The sequence below is a fragment of the Solanum verrucosum genome, unplaced genomic scaffold (genome assembly GCF_900185275.1).
Source record: "Solanum verrucosum unplaced genomic scaffold, falcon-dt-bn FXZP01000261.1, whole genome shotgun sequence".
NCBI lineage: Eukaryota > Viridiplantae > Streptophyta > Magnoliopsida > Solanales > Solanaceae > Solanum > Solanum verrucosum.
This window is the reverse complement of record NW_026019969.1, coordinates 4,172,453-4,195,106: the sequence shown is the minus strand read 5'-3', so window position 1 is coordinate 4,195,106 and position 22,654 is coordinate 4,172,453. Positions and strand designations below refer to the sequence as shown.

The 22,654-nt window shown below is 31.3% G+C and overlaps 3 protein-coding genes and 3 non-coding genes across 10 annotated transcripts in view; 2 read left to right on the top strand and 4 right to left on the bottom strand.

Moving 5' to 3' along the window:
- LOC125815905 (uncharacterized) overlaps nt 1-22,654 on the top strand; it is a 67,358-nt gene that overhangs the window by 26,342 nt on the left and 18,362 nt on the right. The window lies entirely within an intron of this gene.
- LOC125815897 (annexin D3-like) lies at nt 1,350-19,794 on the top strand. Of its 5 annotated transcripts, none has more exons than XM_049495471.1 (6): nt 1,350-1,494; nt 1,965-2,110; nt 2,569-2,796; nt 3,047-3,259; nt 3,367-3,456; nt 3,982-4,337. In XM_049495471.1, the coding sequence occupies exons 1-6, from the start codon at nt 1,419-1,421 to the stop codon at nt 4,183-4,185; spliced, it is 957 nt and encodes a 318-aa protein (XP_049351428.1). In that variant the 5' UTR covers nt 1,350-1,418; the 3' UTR covers nt 4,186-4,337. The 5 variants fall into 5 exon arrangements, with proteins under 5 accessions (XP_049351428.1, XP_049351427.1, XP_049351425.1 ...); XM_049495470.1 differs by lacking the exons at nt 1,965-2,110; nt 2,569-2,796; nt 3,047-3,259; nt 3,367-3,456; nt 3,982-4,337 and adding exons at nt 17,256-17,401; nt 18,529-18,756; nt 18,915-19,127; nt 19,238-19,327; nt 19,442-19,794 and having other exon boundaries at nt 1,416-1,494; XM_049495468.1 differs by lacking the exons at nt 1,965-2,110; nt 2,569-2,796; nt 3,047-3,259; nt 3,367-3,456; nt 3,982-4,337 and adding exons at nt 17,238-17,401; nt 18,529-18,756; nt 18,915-19,127; nt 19,238-19,327; nt 19,442-19,794 and having other exon boundaries at nt 1,416-1,494.
- Nucleotides 4,503-4,618, bottom strand: LOC125816953 (U5 spliceosomal RNA). The gene has a single exon (XR_007442274.1). It is a non-coding gene; the product is annotated as a U5 spliceosomal RNA (small nuclear RNA).
- Nucleotides 5,126-5,241, bottom strand: LOC125816952 (U5 spliceosomal RNA). Its single transcript, XR_007442273.1, has one exon. It is a non-coding gene; the product is annotated as a U5 spliceosomal RNA (small nuclear RNA).
- LOC125816924 (U5 spliceosomal RNA) lies at nt 6,555-6,671 on the bottom strand. Its single transcript, XR_007442248.1, has one exon. It is a non-coding gene; the product is annotated as a U5 spliceosomal RNA (small nuclear RNA).
- On the bottom strand, nt 7,246-9,497 carry LOC125815901 (annexin D4-like). The gene is made up of 6 exons (XM_049495474.1): nt 9,403-9,497; nt 8,653-8,825; nt 8,298-8,516; nt 7,899-8,126; nt 7,727-7,798; nt 7,246-7,600 (listed from the first exon to the last, which is right to left on the bottom strand). The coding sequence occupies exons 1-6, from the start codon at nt 9,446-9,448 to the stop codon at nt 7,388-7,390; spliced, it is 951 nt and encodes a 316-aa protein (XP_049351431.1). The 5' UTR covers nt 9,449-9,497; the 3' UTR covers nt 7,246-7,387.

Here is a 22,654-nt window from a genome sequence, read left to right as displayed (position 1 = left end):
TAGTACTAATATAGCATATTATCTAACTTCAATTCAAGAAAAAAGAATGTGTTGGGACAGATAATGTACTTTTTTGTTTTCTATAATGTATTCATTTACATCTATCTTTGACCTGATGATATAATATATTACGTGTTTAGATAATCCTCTTCAAGTAAAATTTGGTATTATCTATCTCCTATTGTGAGACCGAAAATAATCAACTAGAAACTACTTAATTATGTCTTAAATTAATCGTTTTAAGTTTAAATTAGTAGCCTAGAATGGAGAAATTCTTAGAAGTATTTTTTTTTTCTTTTATAATTTTATACAATAATTATATACGATGTGAATCAAACAATTAAAATAAACAAAGTATTAAATAAGAAATGGATATAAAAATGAAATAGGAGGATAGTTTATCTCTTTATCCCTCCAAGCTACAATTGTTTATGTAAACCAATAATTTACTCTTTTTTCTTCTCCTTTTCAAGTATAAAATTCAAATCATTCACATGTTGTATAATTTCTTCAACGGTTTATAATAACAATATTATTTTGATAAACGTTAGGTGATGAACATGCACATTCACACGACGTACTAATGCATCAATTATCTCGAATCTCGATGTGAAAAAAGATTCACACATGAACCGTGCTTTAATTAAAGGGTATTTATTATTCTATTATATAATTTGGTTTTAGCTTTTATGTCTTTTTTTTTTTGTTAATTTTCACCCCATTGTCTAAGACACTTACTTTTTGGGAGTGATTCAAAATACCATTGGAAATCCATTTTGAAAATTACCAAAGACGACTTCAATTTTAAAGGGTTATGCAACTCGTATTCGAATTGATCATGTCATACAGTTGGTTATTTAAAAACATGGAATTGATAAAGATGAGGTTATCTCACTTTATCCCTTAAAACAGTTTTGAAAATGACATTCTATAAATACTGTTTATCGAACTAAAAAAAGGATTGAAGTTCAATAATCATCTTCAACTCAGCGTATTTATATTTTAGTGTTTAATAATAAATAAAATATTTTTCTTGAAAAATAAATGAGTTTCTTAATTATATTTTATTGTTTGATGGGCATTATTGTAGTTGGATATAGACGGAGGAAACCAGGAACTATACGAAAGTTAATTTTCGAGAGAAATATTTTAATCAATCAAACATTACAAATCAAATTGAAAAAAGGGCCACGCGTACAAGGAGAAAACGCAGCGAGTTTGAAGAAAGTAAAATTTCAACGTAGGGGTATTACGGTCTAAGCAAAAGATAAGGGCATTAAGGGGCAGCGAGCTAAAAAAGACTTTTTCCTTTATTTTCGTTTTTGCCCTTTTCTGAGAGGGAAAAATAACTGAAAGTGTTTACAGAAACAGAAAGAAAAACTTGCAATTTCTGGGCCGGTGAAGAAGAAGAGAAGAAAATGGGTACATTGAGAATCCCAGATGTTGTTCCTTCTCCAACTGAAGACTCTGAAACTCTCATGAAATCCTTCAAAGGTATCTCCATTTCCTTCCTTGCTCTGTTTTTCTCTCAGCGAATTCCCCCCTTAATGGTTAAGGGCTTACTTCCTTTCTTCAATTGAATCCTACAGTAACTATGTTTAATTTCTGAAAAATATGATCGTGTTTGCGAATATTTTCCATCTACTTACTTTGCCCTTGATTGATGCAAATATGATCTGCTAATTGCAATTTGATTCTGTACTGATAGACAGATAAAGATTAGCTAATGGTTGTTCCATGCACAGAAAATACTACTCCTTAAATCCTAATAGGATAATAGCAGTTTGATTAGGGGAAAACAAAGAAGAAAATAGAGAAAAAGATTAAGCCAGGTAGGAGGTGAGTAGGTGGAGATCACTAAGGGGAAGCTTGTAAATTGGGGGAAGTATGAATTTGAGGCTTCACTGACCCGTTTTCATCCCGTATCTGAATGAGTGTTTGTAATTTGTTCATTCTTTGTTTAGGGCTGGGAACTAATGAGAAGTCGGTGATATCCGTGTTGGGACACAGAAATGCAAGCCAGAGGAAGAAAATCAGAGAAACCTATCAGCAACTTTACAACAGGTCCCTTGTTGATGACATTTTTTCTGAATTGTCTGGTGATTTCAAGGTACAGTTTCTTTTCTCACTTTTCTAGACCTAATTATTTCATTCACTCCCGTAATTGACTCACAATTTGATAGTGTTAGCTTACTAGAACGTAAATCTTTACAGGCTAGATTCAGAGCTCGAAATAGCTAGAATCTAGTTTGTCATATGGACGGGTTAATTTTGTAGTAGGTAGGTGTGGCAGTGGCACTTATATACACAATACTTTTGACCTCCTCCTCGCTTTCCGATTTCTTAAACCCAACTGAAGATTTTAGCCTGTTACAGCAAACAATTTTCTTTAATTGCTAGTTTTAATACCTTAGGAGCAAATTTCTGAGAGACATAGCTTACCTCTTAGTACGTTTCAATTGTGCCTGTCAGATTCCTGTATTTGCAGCAAAATGTAAATTCAGTCTCCATTTGACCATGGTAACTCCCAAGTTTTCAAGTGCTAATTTTACTTTTCATGTGTGACAGAAAGCAGTTGTCCTGTGGACATACGAGCCTTCGGAAAGAGATGGGCGGCTAGCAAATGAAGCCTTGAAGTCAAAAAAGAAAACCATCACCCAATTGCAAGTGATAGTAGAGATAGCTTGCGCATCATCTCCTGATCATCTGGTTGCGGTGAGACAAACATATCGTGGCCTTTTCAACTGTTCACTTGAAGAAGATATCGCAGCAAATGTCCCTATGCCTGTTCAAAAGGTATGCATGGCCACTTCTAGTCACATCTTACTAGCTTAAGGGTACAATCATTTTAACCGACCTCATTTGGTTCTTCTAAAGACACCATAGATCTAGTGGGTTGCATCCCGAGTACTGAAAACATCTTACCTAGATGATGATTCATTATCAGTTTACATAACATGCTTTCTGATGATTGCTTGTGAAGTTGAGTTGTGTGTCTCTAACTTCTAGAAGTTATTGAAATGATGTGTTGCGTGGATGTCGACAGGTTCTCATTGGTCTAGTTAGGTCCTACAGATATGATAAGGAATTGGTGGATCCTAGTATTGCAAATGAAGAATCTGCTATCATTCGTGAAACCATAAGGACAAAACAGTTGGATTCCGATAATTTTCTGTTGATACTCAGCACAAGGAATGTTCATCAGCTTAGAGCAACTTTTGAGTGCTACAAGCAAAATTATGGATTCTCCATTGACCAGGTTACACTTTTTATAAGCTGCCTGCACAACCTGCTTAATAGCGCTACCTGACCATTTTTCTCTTTTATTTGCATTTTATTCTATCTACTTTTACGATTCTTTTACAGGACATGAAGAGCTGTGGAAAAGGTCTGCTGGAATCTATACTGAAGGTGGTTATCTGGTGCATTGATTCTCCAGAGAAACATTTTGCTGAGGTACTACTCACAGAAACAGTTTCTTTTTTATATTTTGGTTCAAGTATTTTCTCATTTTTACACCCTTTTTTCTGTCAAATCTTCTGTCGGAAAATCACATACCCCTACCTTATTTTAATTATGTTTAGTGTACAAGCTCATGCTCCTGTTGAATTCTACATCCAAGAGATGAAATTCTCTCTAAAAGCTAGACCATATATTTCATTTATGTATGTTAGTCCTATCAATTTGCTTATTGATGTTCGGTTAGACTGGATTTAACTAGTCATCAGTATCAATGCACCATTGAATGTGAAATTTCTTTATTTTTATTCTTATGCTACTTCTACTACCTGTATTAAACTGCCAAATAGGGTCATAACGTGTGCAACCTGAAACGAGCTCAGCATACCAGAGAGTTCTCTAGAACTGCTTCATGCTTAGGCATTACTTTCATGGTTTACAGCATATCATACCATCCTGCTCGAGTATTTGATATTTTGATCCAGACTGTTTCATTTAAATAGCGTATTTTGGAATATTCAGGTTGTCAGAGCCTCGATTGTTGGTATTGGAACTGATGAGAATTCTCTAACTAGAGCCATTGTAACTCGGGCTGAAGTTGATATGATGAAAGTCAGGGGAGAGTATTTCATCGCGAACAAGACTAATCTTGATAGTGCAGTTATTGGTGACACATCAGGTGATTACATGAAGTTCCTGATGACACTGCTTGGGGCCAAAGTCTAACTAGCTCTCTGGACCTGAACATTGTGTTGTAGTGTTTCAATTCTGTATTTTTACTTTGTATGCTATTATGGAACATTAATATGTGGACCTGTTGTGAAAAACCTAGTTGTTGGACAGAGTGAATATATGTTTAATTTTGTTGTTTGTCACTTTGTTTTTGAGTAAATTGATTCTTTCATTCTTTACTCTACATTCAATTTCAAGATAAAAGAAAATACAATTCAATTTATTTCAGATAAGGTCATATACAGTAGTATTAAGTTTAGCACAAAAGGTAAAAGTCACTATAGCTGAAATAGTTACGACTAGAGTTGTTGGGGTCTCAAGTAGAGAACCCCTCCAAAAATTGGCGTATGCCACTAATTGCAGCGCGCACACGGTATTCTTTAGTAAAAGGCGAAAGAATAGTTCACTTTGTGCTCACTGCGTGGCTGCGTGAGATCGACAAAATCACCGCGCTGCACTTTTATATTACGACAACCTCGAATTTACTCGTTGTTTATCGATGTGGGACTCTCCTGGTCGCCTCACTTCTTATTTCTCTGTCAAACTTTTGAGGCGTCAAAAGTATTGCTCTCTTCTTCTTCACCAGTCATTCAAATAGATCAATTTAAGCTGTACTGTACACTTTGTTAAATTCAAGATTTGATTTCGCTTCAGTTTCTTGGTGGATTCGGACCATACCACTGATCCTTTTAGTTACTGCTATTAAATATTTATTATACATATTCAATGATTGCCAATATCCTACACTTTTTAGTGACCATTTACTAATTCATTATGCGAATAGGAACTGCAATGATATATATGCCATGGCAAATGGGAAGGTGGAGGCAGCAACTTGGTTAGTGTTGTACAGATGTTCATAATCTATAATAACAAAGATTATTTCATATTACGTTAGAACAACTTACAAATGATTGAAACTTGAGTTGATGGGAGTCTCAAAAAAGAGAACCCCTCCAAAAATTGGCGTATGCCACTAAATGCAGCGCGCACACGGTATTCTTTAGTAAAAGGCGAAAGAATAGTTCGCTATGTGCTCACTGCGTGGCTGCGTGATTTTTCAGATTGGCTGTGCTGCACTTGTATATTGCGGCAACTTTTGAATTTACTCGTTGTTTATCGATGTGGTAATCTTCGGATCACCTCACTTCTTTCTTGATGATTCTGAATGCTCACAAGGTGACTGATGAAATGTCCAAGAGGATGTTTTGGACTGAGCATCTTGAATTTCCTATGCAGGTTTGGTTCTGAACTTGCCCCCGATTGAACACCATAACTAAACTTACAAGTTATGGTAATTGCAGTTTCTAGTTGTTCAAATTGCATCTTGTATGGTAAACTTTAAACAGTGGCGGATCAGGATTTAAAGTTAATGGGTTCTGAACTAGCCAACCGAATCTATAGTTCAACTTAGTTATACATATTTCAGGGATCTCTTAATAAGCATATATACTAGATTCGTCCAAACTCGTATCTAATATTGTAGCTCTGCCCTGACTTTAAGTTAGACTTAGAATGGCATTGAGTAGTGTGAGACCTCTGAAATTAGTTATCGTCCCTAAATATAAGTATTCCTTGCTTTGATCTCCACTTTAGCTTTGTTTCTGGTATGGCAATCAATTAACTTTGTTGCATCTCATTAATGGAGAAATAATGCAAGATGAAACTGTTGTGAACCAAGTTGACTCCTTGAGGGCATGCCGCATGTAGGACTGATTCAGTTTGGATTATTGGTCCGAATATAATGTGAAGACACAAGGGGAAGTACACTTTTTGTACCATTCAAAAACGTAATGATAAGTTAAATCAAGAAGCCAAAAACTATGGTGTTGAAATAGCTCATTAGAAAAATGGATACACTGACATAAATTGAGTGAAAGACTTGAAAAGAAAAACAAAGGGGAAAACAAGCATTTGAGAACATGGAACAACTGATGCAACTTTGGAAATGCCAAAATCTGGACCAAAGAATTAATCAGATTTTGAAATTATAGTAAGCAAGAAATCCCTATAGCTTCCAGTAGCAACTTCTTCAATCTTTCAAGAAATCCATACTTGCTCTGAAATTCTTCTTTGATTTGCTTCATGACTTCTTCTGCTCTTGTAACTAGGACTCTTTAGAATTCATCCACATCCAAGCTTTATAATAATCTACGAAATAGTTAAGGAAATATAAAAAATACAGAACAATAGAACATACATTATTCATGATTGGTATTTTACTGTCTCACATTCTCTTTATCTTCAATCAGATCCTTCTTGTTAGCACTTTGTGTAGAGAATTCACAAACAGATTTTACCCCTCCATAACTTGGGGTATTCCTCCAACTTATGGTTTCAAAATGTTAAGACTAGAGTTGTTGGGGTCTCAAATAGAGAAACCCTCCAAAAAAAAGGCGTATGCCACTCATTGCAGCGCGCACACGGTATTCTTTAGTAAAAGGCGAAAGAATAATTCGCTTTGTGCTCACTGCGTGGCTGCGTGAGCCTAACGGGGAAACTGCGCTGCACTTGTATATTTCGGCAATGTTCGGATTTACTTATTGTTTATCGATGTGGTATTCACTTCCCTCTTTCTTTTTTTTATAGGCATCAAATATTGTTCACTCTGCTTCTTCCTCTTCACTACTCCTTCAAATATTAATATTATCGAAAATCAATTTTTCCATTTCTATGCAGGTCCGGATCTTGAATTTCCTATGTAGGTTCGGATTTTAAATTACATCTTCTAAGATTGCTTTAAGTAGTGCGAGGAACTTAGTATCTCTTCTCTTTTCCACTTAAATATCAGTCTTAGTTCACACAGTACAGGGCTCGAATCTGTGATCTAATATACGTTCTTCAACTTTCATCATTTGAACTAAACCATGGGGACAATGCAGTGATCCTACATTTTTTAAAACTTTATGAGTAAAGTATTTATAAGTGGAAATCACTTAAGCTCAAAGCAAAGATCGGCCTGCATATTTACTGATTCATTGTTCGGATAGGATAGAATGGAATAGAAGCTTGGATATAGCAATTGGAATGATTAAATAATGTACTGATGATAAGTTGAATCAAGAAGCTGAAAACTATGATATTGAAATTGCTCTTTTGAAATGGGAACATTGAAATCATACATAAATTGAGCAAAAGAAGATCAAATGGAAACAACTTATGCAACTTTGGATATGCCAAAATCTAGGCCAAATAATTAGTCAGATTTTGCAATTATAGTAAGCAAGAAATCTTTGTAGCTTCCATTAGCAACTTCTGCAATCTTTGCTGCCAAGGTAGTTCCATATTTGCTCTGAAATTCTTCTTTGATTTGCTTCATATCATCATCATCTGCTCTTGTAACTATGACTCGGGTCACTGAGTCTTTAGCAGATTCATCCACATCCAATCTTAGGGACGCGATCAAAATCTATGGCAATAAGAAATTGAAAATGAGAAAAAAAAAAAAGTCAAATCGATTACCAAATTATTTCAAACAAAAAAGGGAGAAATACAGTATGCTGCATTATTTATCAGTTTTGTGATTGCTATTTACCTTGCTGAAGTATGCTTTAGGTACACAAAGGCATTGAACAACTTGTTTCATGGTCAAGTCACCTTCAAGATCCTGAAGAAAATAAAAAAAGATTCTAGGTCATCTAATACCAAATGGATAAAACAAAACTACGAACAGTCAGTACATAGAAATTAAACTCTTTTTTTCTGACCTCGTCCAAGAAGTTGCCAGTGATTTCCTTGTAATGGCTATAGATGGCCTTAAGATGGAGCTTGCTTCTTGTCGAAAGGATCCTCACAATCTCTTCATCCTCATCAATCAGCTTCTTCTTGTTAGCATTTTTTATTGCATTTACAAATATCTTAGCCTCAGATTTTGCAAGATCATCGCTTACTCGGGGACCTTCATAACGGTAGGAACTTACAAGAGCAACTAGAAGCTGTTTGTCATTAAAAAAAATTGTAAATTACTAATAGAGAACTTTGAACAAATATCATTAATCGGTAACTAATAAGAATGATAACTCACGTGCTATCACAATTCACATATTAAACTACCCTAATAGTGTAAAGTCAGTGCATACAACTTAAATCCGTAAAATAACAGGTACCTTTCTTTCGGGTGTTCGAATATGGAAGGCAATGTCTTCCTCAATTGAGTGTTCAAAAAGGGAATGGTAAGCTTTTCTGGCTCCCAGAAGATCTTCAGAGGATCGAGTGCAAGCAATCTCAATGAGAACATCATGTTTAGGTACTTGCAATAATAACGCTTCCTTGAACAAACGAGCATCTCTTTCCCATGGGTGCATTGTGTACAACACCACTGCATCCTAAAAATTTTGGAGAGAAGAAAATGATAAGATCACAAATACTTTATAAGACTAAACTTATATATAGAGCATTACCTTACTCATCCCTACATTGGAAGGAAGATAAAGAGGTTGTTTCCGATAATTAACTAAATACCTTAAGACGCAAAAATTCTTGGCGAAGCTGGAGGATATGTTGATCATCCCATCTCTGGAACTGTCGTTCGTCTTCTCTGAAGAATCCAGGAGTGCTTACCCTGTACGATTCCCTCTGATGCCGATTCCATTTCCCCAGTGTTGAGATGAATAAGTTCTCATCCACACCGAGTCCTACAAATTAGATATTTTTTAGAAAAAATGTTTACACAAAAATAGAAAAATCGTTTTTTAGTTATAATTCAACTCATGCCTCAATGTATGCCTTAACAACTTATACACCGGTAAATACTCAATTGCACTAAACATTTCAACATTAGCAATTTAAAATTCGAGCTAAAATACACATCACTTAACTCTATGTTTGAGAGATAAATATTTGTATGAATGTACTCATTAATTTGATCTACAATTTCAAGATATTGCATGGCATATTTAAGACCACGAAATTAAAGGGCAAAATCAGAAGACTCAAAAATCTAAATTCCATGTACAGTCAAATCAAACAAATTGAAACAGTGAATAGTAAGTATAAAGGGAAAATTGCATTATCAGACACAAAAAAGCACACGAAATCCCCAAACTACACAGATCGGTAGAATCAGATGTAGAAAACAACTTCTCAAAGGAAGTGAAGATCCAGTGAGAGTTTAGTAGTAAAAACTTGAAGAATTCACCTAAAAAATCCAACTTTTAACTCTTATAAACATTTTTAATAAATCAGTTTTAGAAAGAAGAAATGGAAAAGAACCTGAGAAAGCTTTGGTAAGAGCTGCATACGAATTAGCCTCTGCCATTTTTTTTCTGTTTTTTGAGTTTTTGTCTCTTGTGTGTCTGTGAGAGAGAAGAGAGCTGATAGATGCTGTGATTCAATTCTAACCAGATTTATATGAGTTATTAGGGGTAGTTCTGTCATTTAGTTATTACCGGCCGGTTATCAAACCCGTAAATGACCAAAGTAACCTTCGATGTAAAATTATAAAGATGTGGCGATTATTTAATTCCTGTACTTTCCCGTTCATCAAATTACAGATTGTAACGCCTTAAACAATTTTTTTTTTTTAAAAAGTCGTTAATTATTTTAATTAAAGTCTAATCTCTATTATTATTTCTTATTAATTTAATGTTTAATAAATATTCGGCGATCTGTTTTTGATGCTTTTATCTACCTTTTGATATTTCCATGTTAGCAATTGGTTCTTTCCTTTTTAATTGAACTTTTTCTTAAAAGATAACTCGTAAAGGCATAATAATAACAAACTGAAAGTAGATCCAACAATGAAAAGTTTTGATAAAATATGCTTGTATTTTACACATTTATATTTTTTTTATTGTAGCATTTATACGGCATACACACCATCATTTTTAGATTCTTATATTCTACTATGATCATAGATTTTGATATTACTCAAGTCCTCATTTTTCTCTTTAAATGGTATTTTCTCATGCTTCTAGCCAACTACCTAGCTACTATTACGTGCCAAATGTTTAATATTTCATGTTATTAAATTTCATATATTAAAATTTTGTTTCTAACATCGCTCAATAACTTACATGTACTAAAATCTATTTTCTCTGACCTATTTTAGTTGTTGTGCTTATTGAAAACAACTTATTCAAAATAGTAGTAGTAAGTAGTAACGTTATTTTAAAAAAATCAAAATATAATTAATTACTATTTATTTCACTTTTATCTTTACTTCATAAAATGAAAAAGAGAATAATATTAAAACAAAAAAGAGTAAATAAAGATGAATTAGTCAAATTATTCTTTTATTCAATATTCTTTTAAAATCCAAAAAAAAAACATGACAATTGAAATAAAATGAAAAGTACTTTACTATAGTTAATGATAGTAAAGGGACAACATAGAAGACTAGCTAGAAGTTGATGTAGAACATCTACAACCTGTGTTTCTCCATAAAGAAACACGTTTACATAGTATTGAAGAAAGGTTAAAAGGATCCACGGGGATTGTGGTGCGGTGATAAAACTGTTTCACCCTTAATTAGAAATTTTGAGTTCGAGCTATGTTAAATCTCAATTGTGTTGCATTTGGTTATGATGTTGACATACGTGACCTCATGATATAAGTTGATGAACATGTTAGTTATGTTGTGATGGAGTAGCATTAAATTATTTTGTTTATTATTTATATTTAATAAAGATAGGATAAATAATTTTATCTGTACTTATCTCATCTAGGATTCAAAAATTGAAAATTTTCTAACTATTATACCCCATCCTCTACGAGAGAAAAACAATGTTCCCTCCATTTTACAATTTACATTACTTATCCACTTTTATTTTAAACATTTCTAAGAAATTATATATAAATACGAAAAATATTTAAACTAAGTTATCATTTTTTTTTTCAATACACTTTATATATAGCCCTATTCATCAATGTTAGAATGAACAACGAAGAATGTTTTTGAAATTTTATAATGTTTTTATAAAGAATTAATTTTAAGAGCAAATAATGTTTTTGATTAATTTTTTGTTAAATTTATAAATTTAAAATATAATTTTAACGGAATGAACAAATAATATAAGACGAAGAAGTGTTATAAAATACTACTATATTTTTTTTAAAAAGGTTGTTGCACGAGAATCACAAGGCATATCTATATATCTAGAACTGAGACAAGACTCTTCATATAGTTTTCTTATTCTTATTTTATCTCCATCATAATTATTCTTGTCCATATTATGTCAATTATTATCAAGACAGCCATGCATGCACGGGCAGGTTGCTTCTCCCTATGTCATCTCCAATATTATAAATTATTTAAATATTAAAAATAAATAATATTTAACAATAAAAATAAATATAAAATAATAAATTTTATTTTGATTTTTTAAAACTAAGCAAATAAAAATTAGTATATACATTATTATAGCGTGAATAAGTAAAGTGATGAAAAGAAATAGTACTATCAAATATGAACATGAAGACTTGACTTTATAAAGATTGAAAAATCCTATTTTAAATAAAAATAATTAAAGATAAAGTATTAAAAAATGAGACAGGTGTGAAATTATTAGATTGTGTTGATCTATGTCATGTGTGAAAGAGATATGTGCAACAACTAAGCTATCTTATTATTTATTTTCACTTTTATCTTTACTTCATCAAATGAAAAGAAACTAACATGATAAAAAAAATAGAATATTATTAAAACAAAAAAGAGTAAATAAAGATGAGTTAGTCACATCATTCTTTTATTCAATATTCTTTTTAAAATCCTCAAAAAAACATGACAATTAAAATAAAATGAAAAGTACTTTACTATAGTTAATGAAAGTAAAGGGACAACATAGAAGACTAGCTAGAAGTTGATGTAGAACATCTACAACATGTGTTTCTCCCTTGAATTGTGGTGCGGTGGTGAAAGTGTTTCACTCTTAATCAGAGGTCTTGGTTCAAGCTTTGGGTATGGAAAAAATCCTATTGGGAGCGCCATCTCCGAATGAGCCCTCTAGTGCGCGATCCAAGTTTAGATAGTAATTAATTTTAAATTATTTTATTTTATTATTTATATTTATATAAAGATAGGATAAATAATTTTATCCGTACTCATCTCATGTGGCATACTAAAGGATTCTAAAATTGAAAATTTTCTAACTATTATACCCCACCCTCTACGAGAGAAAAACAATGTTCCCTCCATTTTACAATTTACATTACTTATCCGCTTTTATTTTAAACATTTCTTAAGAAATTATATATAAATACGAAAAATATTAAAACTAAGTTATCATTTAATTTTTTCCAATACACTTTATATATTGCCCTATTCATCAATGTTAGAATGAACAGCAAAGAATATTTTTGAAATTTTATAATGTTTTTACAAAGAATTAATTTTAATAGCAAATAATGTTTTTTAATTAATTTTTTGTTAAATTTATAAATTTTAAAAAATAATTTTAACAGAATGAACAAGTAATACAAGACGGAAGAAGTGTTAAATTTTTTATTTTTTTTTTAAAAGCTCGTTGCACGAGAATCACAAGGCATATTAGTGAGACTGAGACAAGACTCTTCATATAGTTTTTCTTCTTTTATATTATCTCCATCATAATTATTCCTGTCCATATTATGTCAATTATTATCAAGACAGCCATGCACGGGCAGGTTGGTTTTCCCTATGTCATCTCCAATATTATAAATTATTTAAATATTAAAAATAAATAATATTTAACAATAAACATAAAATAATAAATTTTATTTTTATTTTTTAAAACTAAACAAATTTTGGTATCTACTTTTATCATAGCGTAAATAAGTGAAGTGATGAAAATAAATAGTACTATCAAATATGAACATGAAGACTTGACTTTATAAAGATTGAAAAATCCTATTAAATAAAAACAATTAAAGATAAAGTATTAAAAAATGAGACAGGTGTGAAATTATTAGATTGTGTTGATCTATGTCATGTGTGAAAGAGATATGTGCAACAACTAAGCTATCTTATTATTATATTATTATTATTATTATTATTATTATTATTATTATGGGTAATTGACTAAGCTATCTTTTTATTTGCATGTATCTCATTTGTTTTAGTAAAATAACTAAAAGAGAAAAGAAAGAAAAGAAAAATATTTATTGTTTCATCTTTTTGAAGAGTACTACTCGAGAGTCAAGTAGCTCCCTATATGAATTAAACTATATCTCCACGAGGAAAAAATGGTAGAATGATAATTAGGGTGATTTTTTATGACTCAAACCACAATCTTAAGATTGAAAGTGAAGTGTGATTATCATCCGAACAATCTTCTTTGATTAAATAATACTAATAACTAAAAGTTAAAATCCGCACATTGATAATAATAGTTCAAGGTCCACAATAAGTGTGAAAGGAACTTGTGAACGATATAGCATGAAAATGACTCATCATTATATATAAGTATAACCCCTTCCAAGCTACAATTTATTTAGTACAATAATTTATTTTGCTTATTTCATTCTTTTCAAATATAGAGTTCAAACTATTCAAATGATCAACTATTCTTTTTCCCCTTGAACATATGTTATATAATAACTATTTGTCACTAATTCAGATTTATCGTGGCGCATTAAATTTATTTTAAAATAAATAAATAAATAAATAAAATTAAATTAGACACTTATAATTAAGAATAAAAGAATCTCACTCGTCACATATCTTAAATGATACGTTGATGCAGTCGTTTTACCAGCAGGGTACTTAATAGGGACCATTTTGTCAACGGGGTACTTAATTTTGAAAACAGAAAGGACAAAAAATATATTCATCAATATATTTAATTGGCTTTATTATTACCCTCTGTCAACTTATTGGTCCAACAATACTCCTATAATTATTTTTTGGCTCACATTTGTCCTTAGGTTCTCACAACACCAAAATTAATACATATGATGACATGACAGTGTCCTATTGGTCTGTATTATTCATATATGAATAAATATATGAGGAAATTTCAATCCACACCCACTCGGATCTGCAAATAATAATTATAAAATCGCAATATCATCATATAAATTGAGACAAAAGTAGAAATATTTTTATTCAGTACTATCAATGGGTGATCAAAATATTTGCCCACTTGCATTTACCTTTGATCTTGGATGCAGAGGTGGACGTTGCGAGGGCGCACGTGCACCTAGATTTTTTTTTAATAGACATGTATAGATAATCTAAGAAGAGATGATATAATTAATTGTGTACTTATAATCAAACTCATTTGAGAACATTAGTTGAACCCGTCTAAATTTTTTTTCTTTAAAAATAATAATATTTTTATCATCTTCAAATTCTAGATTCGTCTCTATGATATAGTCGGATTGAGTACATCAAAGCCATTTTTTGTTAAATGGGACACGTAGGAGATGAAACAATTATTGTTGTATGTCTCTTTTTCTTTGTTCATCTTTATCATATGAATCACATGGGAGACAAAAAGTTCCATCATATTTTACGTTTTATTAATTGCGCAACTTAATTTTACTGGTGACTGGTGACTGGTGACTGATGAGATGGAACCATCAATGTAATTAATAATGCATCGTCCTGCTTATGAAAGTAGGAGGAAAGAGACAAGTTCCATAAGTTCCCAATGTGATTTCCATTTTATATCCCCATAATATTCAAGTTTTGTTAGAAATACAATATGAAATTAGATTGATACTTATATGTTGAAGTTTATCAGGATATGCAATTTGAATTTTTTTATGTAATACACATGAAACTCTCATAAATTGTAAAAACTATTAAAATTTTCTCAATTCTTATAAAATTTTACTAGATGAACAAATTATAGTTCTTAAACAGATATCTAAATATCGATCCTAAAGCATTGCATTGATAAATTGCATATCTTCATGTTTATTTTACAAAAATAAATATTTGTGATTACAAACTTTCAAATATACATAATTTTATAAAGGCACACTAATCAATAATAATTAGTTATTCTTTAATATAATCATGTCATATAATACAAACAATCTTTTCACATCGAGCATTAGTCTTTCTTTTGTAAAATTTAAAATGATGGATACTTTTTTTGTTTTTTATAAAGTATAAACTTTGGGGTTAAGTTTTACATTTATTAAAAAATTAAATCATGATTTAGAATCTCAAATCATGCTTTTTAAAAAATTGAGATTTAAAATGTAAGATTAATTTTGTGTGTATATATATATATTTATTTATTTTGGCTCCTTTTTCCTTTATAAGTTTTCTTTTACTTTCTTAGATTCTTGATCACTTTCTTTCTCATAATATTATTTTATTTTGTTTAGCCTAAACCCATATTAGACTATTTACTTGTCCCAATGTAAAATGGACAATACTTGACATAAATTTTTGATATAAATAAAGCATTCGTCTAATATCGTTCTCTGAGAAAATATTTCTGATGGGTAAATCAAAGGGTGGTTGTTGAACCCCTAAATAATTCAATTAAATTATAATTACATAATTGACTTCACATTTTTTAATTTATAATTATATTATCTGGATCAATTTTAATTATTTTAATTGGGTATCTTTATTAATATTGTTGTTAGTCACAGTCCACGTGTGAAACCCCAATATTTTAATATGTTACTATTGCGATTATGACTAAGCTCTTTAAATATTCTATATGAGTGCCTTAAAGGTGTCATGTTCTAGACATTACAACGAAGGAGGACTTCTTTTCTGATAATTCAAGAAATTTTTTTTTATTTCTATTTCATTTCAGATATTGTTATACTATGTAAACAATTAAAAAAAAAAATCAAAAGTGAATTTAGTGCTTTGTCGTCCAAATTTGTTGAAATTTCTTTTTGCCAATGTGTTTCTCTATACTATTTTTTTTATTGAAAAAATTAAACTCAAATTTTTTTAGCTGAAAGGAAGACGACGCCCAGCCGATAATACCTAGGCCAATTGGAATTAATAGTATATATTAACAAGAAGATGTAGCTATAAAAATAAGACTACATTGGTTTTAACAATTTTGAAATGTTATCCTACAAAATATAATGTTTTGGATTTCAAAAAAGCCAAATATCTAAAGTCCAGAAGGAAGAAAAAAAACAAAACAAAAGAAATAAATGTTGGACGGCAGCAGGAACGGGCAATTGTGTAGTATAAGGACCAAGGTGTGTTTGATGATCGGTTAGAAAGTAAATTATTCATATAAAGTATGAGAATTATTTATAATTTTATGATTAAATATTTGACTATCAACTTAAAATTATGAAGGAATCGATTGATGACTCTTTAAAGTTGACACCTCTAAAAAAAAAAAAAAAAGATAGGACCATTACACGTATGAAAAGGAGAAATAATGAGGGAAAGGAGTTTGAAGGAAGTGAAATTCAACGTTGGGGGCATTACAGTCCAACAAAAGATAAGGGTAATATGGGTAGTGAGATTTTAAAAAAGTTGAGGGGTAATCTCTGAGCTACATGTCCTTTCTTTATTTTCCTTTTTGCCCTCATTCTCTTTCATGAAGGTGAGAGGGAAAAATAACTGAAAGTGTTAAAAAGAGAAACAAAGTGCAAAGCTTGCAATTTCTGGGTGAAGAAAATGGCTACACTGAGAATCCCAGATGTTGTTCCTTCTCCAACTGAAGACTCTGAAACTCTTATGAAATCTTTCAAAGGTCTCTCTAATTTTCCCTCTCTTTCCCAGTTTTACTTTCCCCTTTTCATATGTCATATATATGCATGCTGTGTGCGTTCAAGTAGATTCAATTTTCAACCAAATTTTTCATTACTAATTCAAATTATCTACTCAACAAGTTGTTGAAACAGTTTTTGTGTTGGAGGTGGGTTGGGTTAGCAATGGCGGAGGCAGAATTTTCATCCACAGATTCATCATTTAATATAAATATAGCAAATCTGAGCTGCTAATTGCAATTTGGTTCTGTTCCGATAGGAAGAAAGAGATTAGCTACTGGTTGATCCATGTGCAAAAAAATAAAATTACTAGTAGCAATTCGATTGGGAAATTTAAACACTCCCGCCTCATTGTCATCCCTATCTGAGTCTGTGTTTTTAATATGTCTTATTGTTGTTCGTTGTTATAAAGACGGAATTAGTTTTGTGGTTGTGTGTAGGACTGGGAACTAATGAGAAGTCAGTGATATCGGTGTTGGGACACAGAAATGCAAGCCAGAGGAAGAAGATCAGGGAAACCTATCAGCAACTTTACAACAAGTCCCTTATAGATGACATCAATTCTGAATTGTCTGGTGATTTCAGGGTACAATCCATTTTCTCACTTTTCCTAACCTAGTTATTTTGTTCTCTTTCATAATCGACTCACAATTCGATAACATTAGCTCATTAGAAGTTACTCCATATAGGTCACTTCTCATATTTAACTTTGCTTTTCTTTGGATTCTCGTTTCTAGGAGTATTATTTTGAGGTTAAATTAGGAGGTTTGTGAATATTTGATGTATGTTTTCGTTACTCCTAAAATGGAATAGTTCTTTTTTCTGGAATTAGCCTCTTTCAAAGTGTTTGGGCATAATTACAATTTGAATGAAGATTCATTTGGCTCAAGAAAGTTCTTAACTATTGATCTTTGGCCTTAAATCTCGTGCTAGTCAAAATGACAACATTGTGACATTAGATTAACTTTTAAATAGCACACCTTCTTACTAGAACTCGTAGTCCATTAATTGGATAATAATTGCTCTTTTCATGTTTCCCTGATAATATTTAGTATCAATGATTGTCCTTGCTTCTCGTTCTCCTTTAATCATTTCTAGTGAGTTAATCATAAGTAGAGGAGTAATCTATGCCTCAGATAGAGATTCTCTCAGGAATAATTTTCAGTTGATTTCTTCATATAGTTACTATTGACCAAACTCTGAGCTCAACTTAAAATTGAGTGCATCATATTTTTAAAACCACCTGATCTTGTAGCTGTTGAATGTGACACTTATATAACCTACTATACTTATGACTTCCTCCTCTCGCTATACCTATAATGCATTATATAACGGTAATACTAATGAAGTTCCAATAATCAACTAATTCCAAGCAAAGGGTGTATGTGTTGGGTAGGGCGGCATTATATCCTAGCTTTAAGGTAGATTAGATTCCCTTGTTTGATGAACCTCTAGTTGGGAAGGGCCGAAGGGGTTGTTAACACTCCTATTTCTTAAACACCAAGGGAAGATTCTAGCCCTGTTACTGCAAACAGTTTCTCTAAATGCTAGTGAAAAGGTGAAAATTTCTGAGATGTATAGCTTATCCCTTGGTATGTTTCTAGAATGCCAATTAGATTACTACATCTGCAGCAGAATGCAATTTCAGTCTCTATATGAGCATGGTTATTCCCAAGACTCCAAGTGGTAACTTTAGCTTTTCATGTGTGACAGAAAGCAGTCATCCTATGGACATACGAACCTTCTGAAAGAGATGCACGGCTAGCAAATGGAGCCTTAAAGTCGAGAAAGAAAACCATCACCCAGTTGCAAGTGATAGTAGAGATAGCTTGTGCATCATCTCCTGATCATCTGGTCGCGGTGAGACAAGCATATTGTGGCCTTTTCAACCGTTCACTTGAAGAAGATATCACAGAAAATGTCCCTATGCCTATACAAAAGGTACATATGATCGCTTCTAGTAGCTGAAGTATACAATATTCTTAACCAATTCCCTATGTATTAGCAGTTAAATAGTACTCTTTCTGATGTTTGCTTTGCTATGTTGAGTTGCATTATACCGACTTCTATGACATGACGTGTTGGGTGGATGTTGCCAGATTCTTATTGGTCTAGTCAGGTCCTATCGATATGATAAAGAATTGGTGGATCCTAGTACTGCAAATGAAGAAGCTGCTATCCTTCGTGAAGCCATACGGACAAAACAGTTGAATCATGACAATTTTCTTTTCATACTCAGCGCAAGGAATAGTTATCAGCTTAGAGCAACTTTTGAGTGCTACAAGCAAAATTACGGATTCTCCATTGACCAGGTTACACTTCTCGCAAGCTGCCTATGTAGCCTTCCTTTCATAGTACTTCTTGTTCATCTCGTCTCTTTTATGTGCAATTCATTTTTTCTAATTTAATTAATCATTTACAGGACATTAAGAACTGTGGAAAAGGTCTATTGGAATCTATCCTGAAGGTGGTTATCTGGTGTATTGATTCGCCAGAGAAACATTTTGCTGAGGTAATTAAATACGGAACAACATTTGATATATAGCATCTGGTAATTCGTTTTTACAGATCAATGTCAGTAAAGTACCTACTTTTGAATATATTCTTGTATGCTGGAATTGATCAGGTTGTCAGAGCCTCGATTGTCGGTTTTGGAACTGATGAGGATTCTCTAACGAGAGCCATTGTAACTCGAGCTGAAGTTGATATGATGAAAGTAAGGGGAGAGTATATCATAGCGAACAAAACTAGTCTTGATAATGCAGTTATTGATGACACATCAGGTGATTACAGAAAATTCCTCATGACACTGCTTGGTGCCAAAGTGTAGACCTGATCATTATCTTGTTGTGTTTCAATACTATGCTACTACTTTGTATGATTTATTCGGAAATGCTATATGCGCATTATTGGGGTGGTTTTGCAGTGAAATGTTTAATAATTGGAGAGTGAATTTGTATATAAGTTTGTGGTTTGTCACTTGTTTTTGAGTATTTAGCAACTTTTATTTTCTTAAGAAATGGACATTGCTGGGAATTTTTATAGCCAAAAGGAAGAAAAAAAGAAACAAGTTCAATAAGCCTACTCTCTTTGGGCAAAGAGAAAGTTATGGAAATAAGAGTGGCCCAATGGATTTCCCACCAACCCAGCAAAGAGTGGCCCTATCAAGGCCCAAAAACAAAACTCTGTTTTTTGTAAATGAAATGATCACAATAAAAAGTGCAGAATTGTAAAGTAGACATGGATTTCATCAACACTTTATTTTTTTATTCCCCACCCCCACCTCTCTATTTCTCTTCTCTACCCCCACCTCTCTATTTCTCTTCTCTTTGGGACTTGATTGAATCCGAATTCGCGTTGGGAAGTCTCACATTAGGGTAAAATGCTCCTTAACAAAGATAATTATGTACGAAGGGGATTCGAACTCGAGATCTCTTGGTTAAGGATAAAAGAGTACTTATCATTCTACCAAAACCCTTGTTGGTAATAAGTTTAAGACTTAGAGCCTGTTGGAGATTGCTGCTAAAATCTGCTTATTTTTAGAAGCACTTTTTAAAATAGTTTTCAGAAAAGTGTTTTTGAAAAAAATAAATTGTGTTTGGCTAATTCATTTGAAAAGTCTTTTTGATAAGCAAATTGTGTTTGACTAATCTTTTTTTAAAAAGTGTTTTTAAGTGTCAATTACAAAAAAGGACAAACATCAATGTACTTTTAATATGATGATTATCTTATATATAGTAATTATTTTAAATATCTATTATAAAAAAAAATTAATCAAACTTTTATTTTTATTGAATTGAAATGTATATATTCAACTTTTCAATCAATATTATACATAGATAAATAAGAAAATAAAAATTGATATAATATTGATAAGATGATTTAACTATAATTAAAAATATCAAATATAAAGTAATGATGATAAACGTAAAATAATAAAAGAATATTATATAAAAATAAAATTCGTAAATGAAACTTTTATTAAAGTTATGAGATATGTTAATTAATTAATAAGGGATATGTGTAAATATAGAAGAGATATTTTGGTCTTGTAAAAAATAACTTTCTGCTTCTGCTTTTTTTAAGAAGCAAAAAAATTTTTAGCCTCTTTCCAACAACAGAAAAAACTGTTTCTGCATCTATTTAAAAGTAGTTTTATTGATTTGTCAAACACCTTATTTTTTATAAATAAAAAGTGTTTTTTTTCAAAATAAGTATTTTTGGCCTTACAACAACAATGTCAAACATGCTCTTAGAGCTGGATTGGATTAACTTTTGATTTTTGAGACTTATGACTTATTTTTAACATTTTCGCTTAAATTGAAATGCTTATAAGTACCTTTTAAATTTATCCAAACACTTTAAAAATATTTAAAAGTTATTTTGACTTAAAAACACTTAAATTAAGTCAATTCAAATAGGTTTTTAAGACCATAATGTTGGTCCTAGCACCTCTACATTGGTGAAATTCATAACACAACACTCGTCCACCTTAAAATTTAAATCTGTTTACTTCATGTATTACGAAACTTTTTGTCTTTTTTCACTTTTTTTCTTGGATCGATCATACTAGTTTGATCGAGTATAAATTTTTCTTACTAAGGTAAAAACTTTAATATTTTGAAAATAATTTTCTTGCAACTTTATAAATTATTTCATTTTATTTTGAATGACAAGGTTAACTAAGTTAGATTATCATGCACAAAATATCCCGATTAATATAACAATCGTTTAATTTATAGAATAATTCTATTATTAGACCAACCATTAGAATTAATTGGAGAGGAAAAAAATGAAAATAAAAGGAAAGTTCTAGTCAAATATGAAATGTGTGAGTGATTGGATGGTTAAATAGGATTCACGGATAAAGCCTCGTAATTGATCGGAGGAAAGTTAGGGCCTGGGCCCACATTTCTATACCCGACAAACGCTCCAAGTAATTTATGGCCCACCCGTACTCCCCCCTTACCCACTTTCAGGCCCATCTACTTAGATTGCTAAAACAAGTGGTCCCCACATCTACCCCTTAAATAGTTTGACCATATTATTTTATACAAATTTCAAGACTAGTACATGATAAGATTTGGAATCCAAATAATTTCTTATTATCATTTTCTTAATTTTTTTTTATGTATAAAATATCATTTTTTGTACAATATATATAACTAGTGAAAAATATAGTTATAGCTGATGATAGATAATATGATACATCAGTTAATTGGTATTCTTTTCCTTCATATTTTCTCATTTAATTTGCTTCAGTTTAGAGTTTTCAATATTTTAAAATATAATTAATCAATTTTTCTCTTATCTTTGATGTTGATGAGAGTCTATGATAATAATTATGAAGTACATATTTGTGTTTGATGATCGTAATTGATAGTAATAATAGAGTATAATGACAACTAAAAGCGATTGCTCAATAACGAAGATATTAATTATATAGATCGAATGTTATTAAAGGTTATTACTCCAATTGAAGTTTCTAAAACCAATTTTGATTTGCTAAATATGTCAAAAAAAGATTATGCACATTCATAATAATCATTCAACTTTTTTTGGGAGTGGGGTTGAGGCAGGTGGGGTTGTCTTCAAAGAGTTTGTCTACTTCTTACTCTCATCATTTTCATTACATTAAGATCCCCAAACTAATAAATTAAAATTAATTAATCCATTTTTAAATTGTTAATCTCCTTTCTCTCTCTATATTTGTCTCCTTCTGCACCCCTCCTTTGTCTCCATTCTCACCATCTTTTTTCGTATAATTGAAAACGCTCCTAAATTCATCTTTGAATTAATGATAATTTTAAAAATATTATTTTATTTAACTAATTAAACT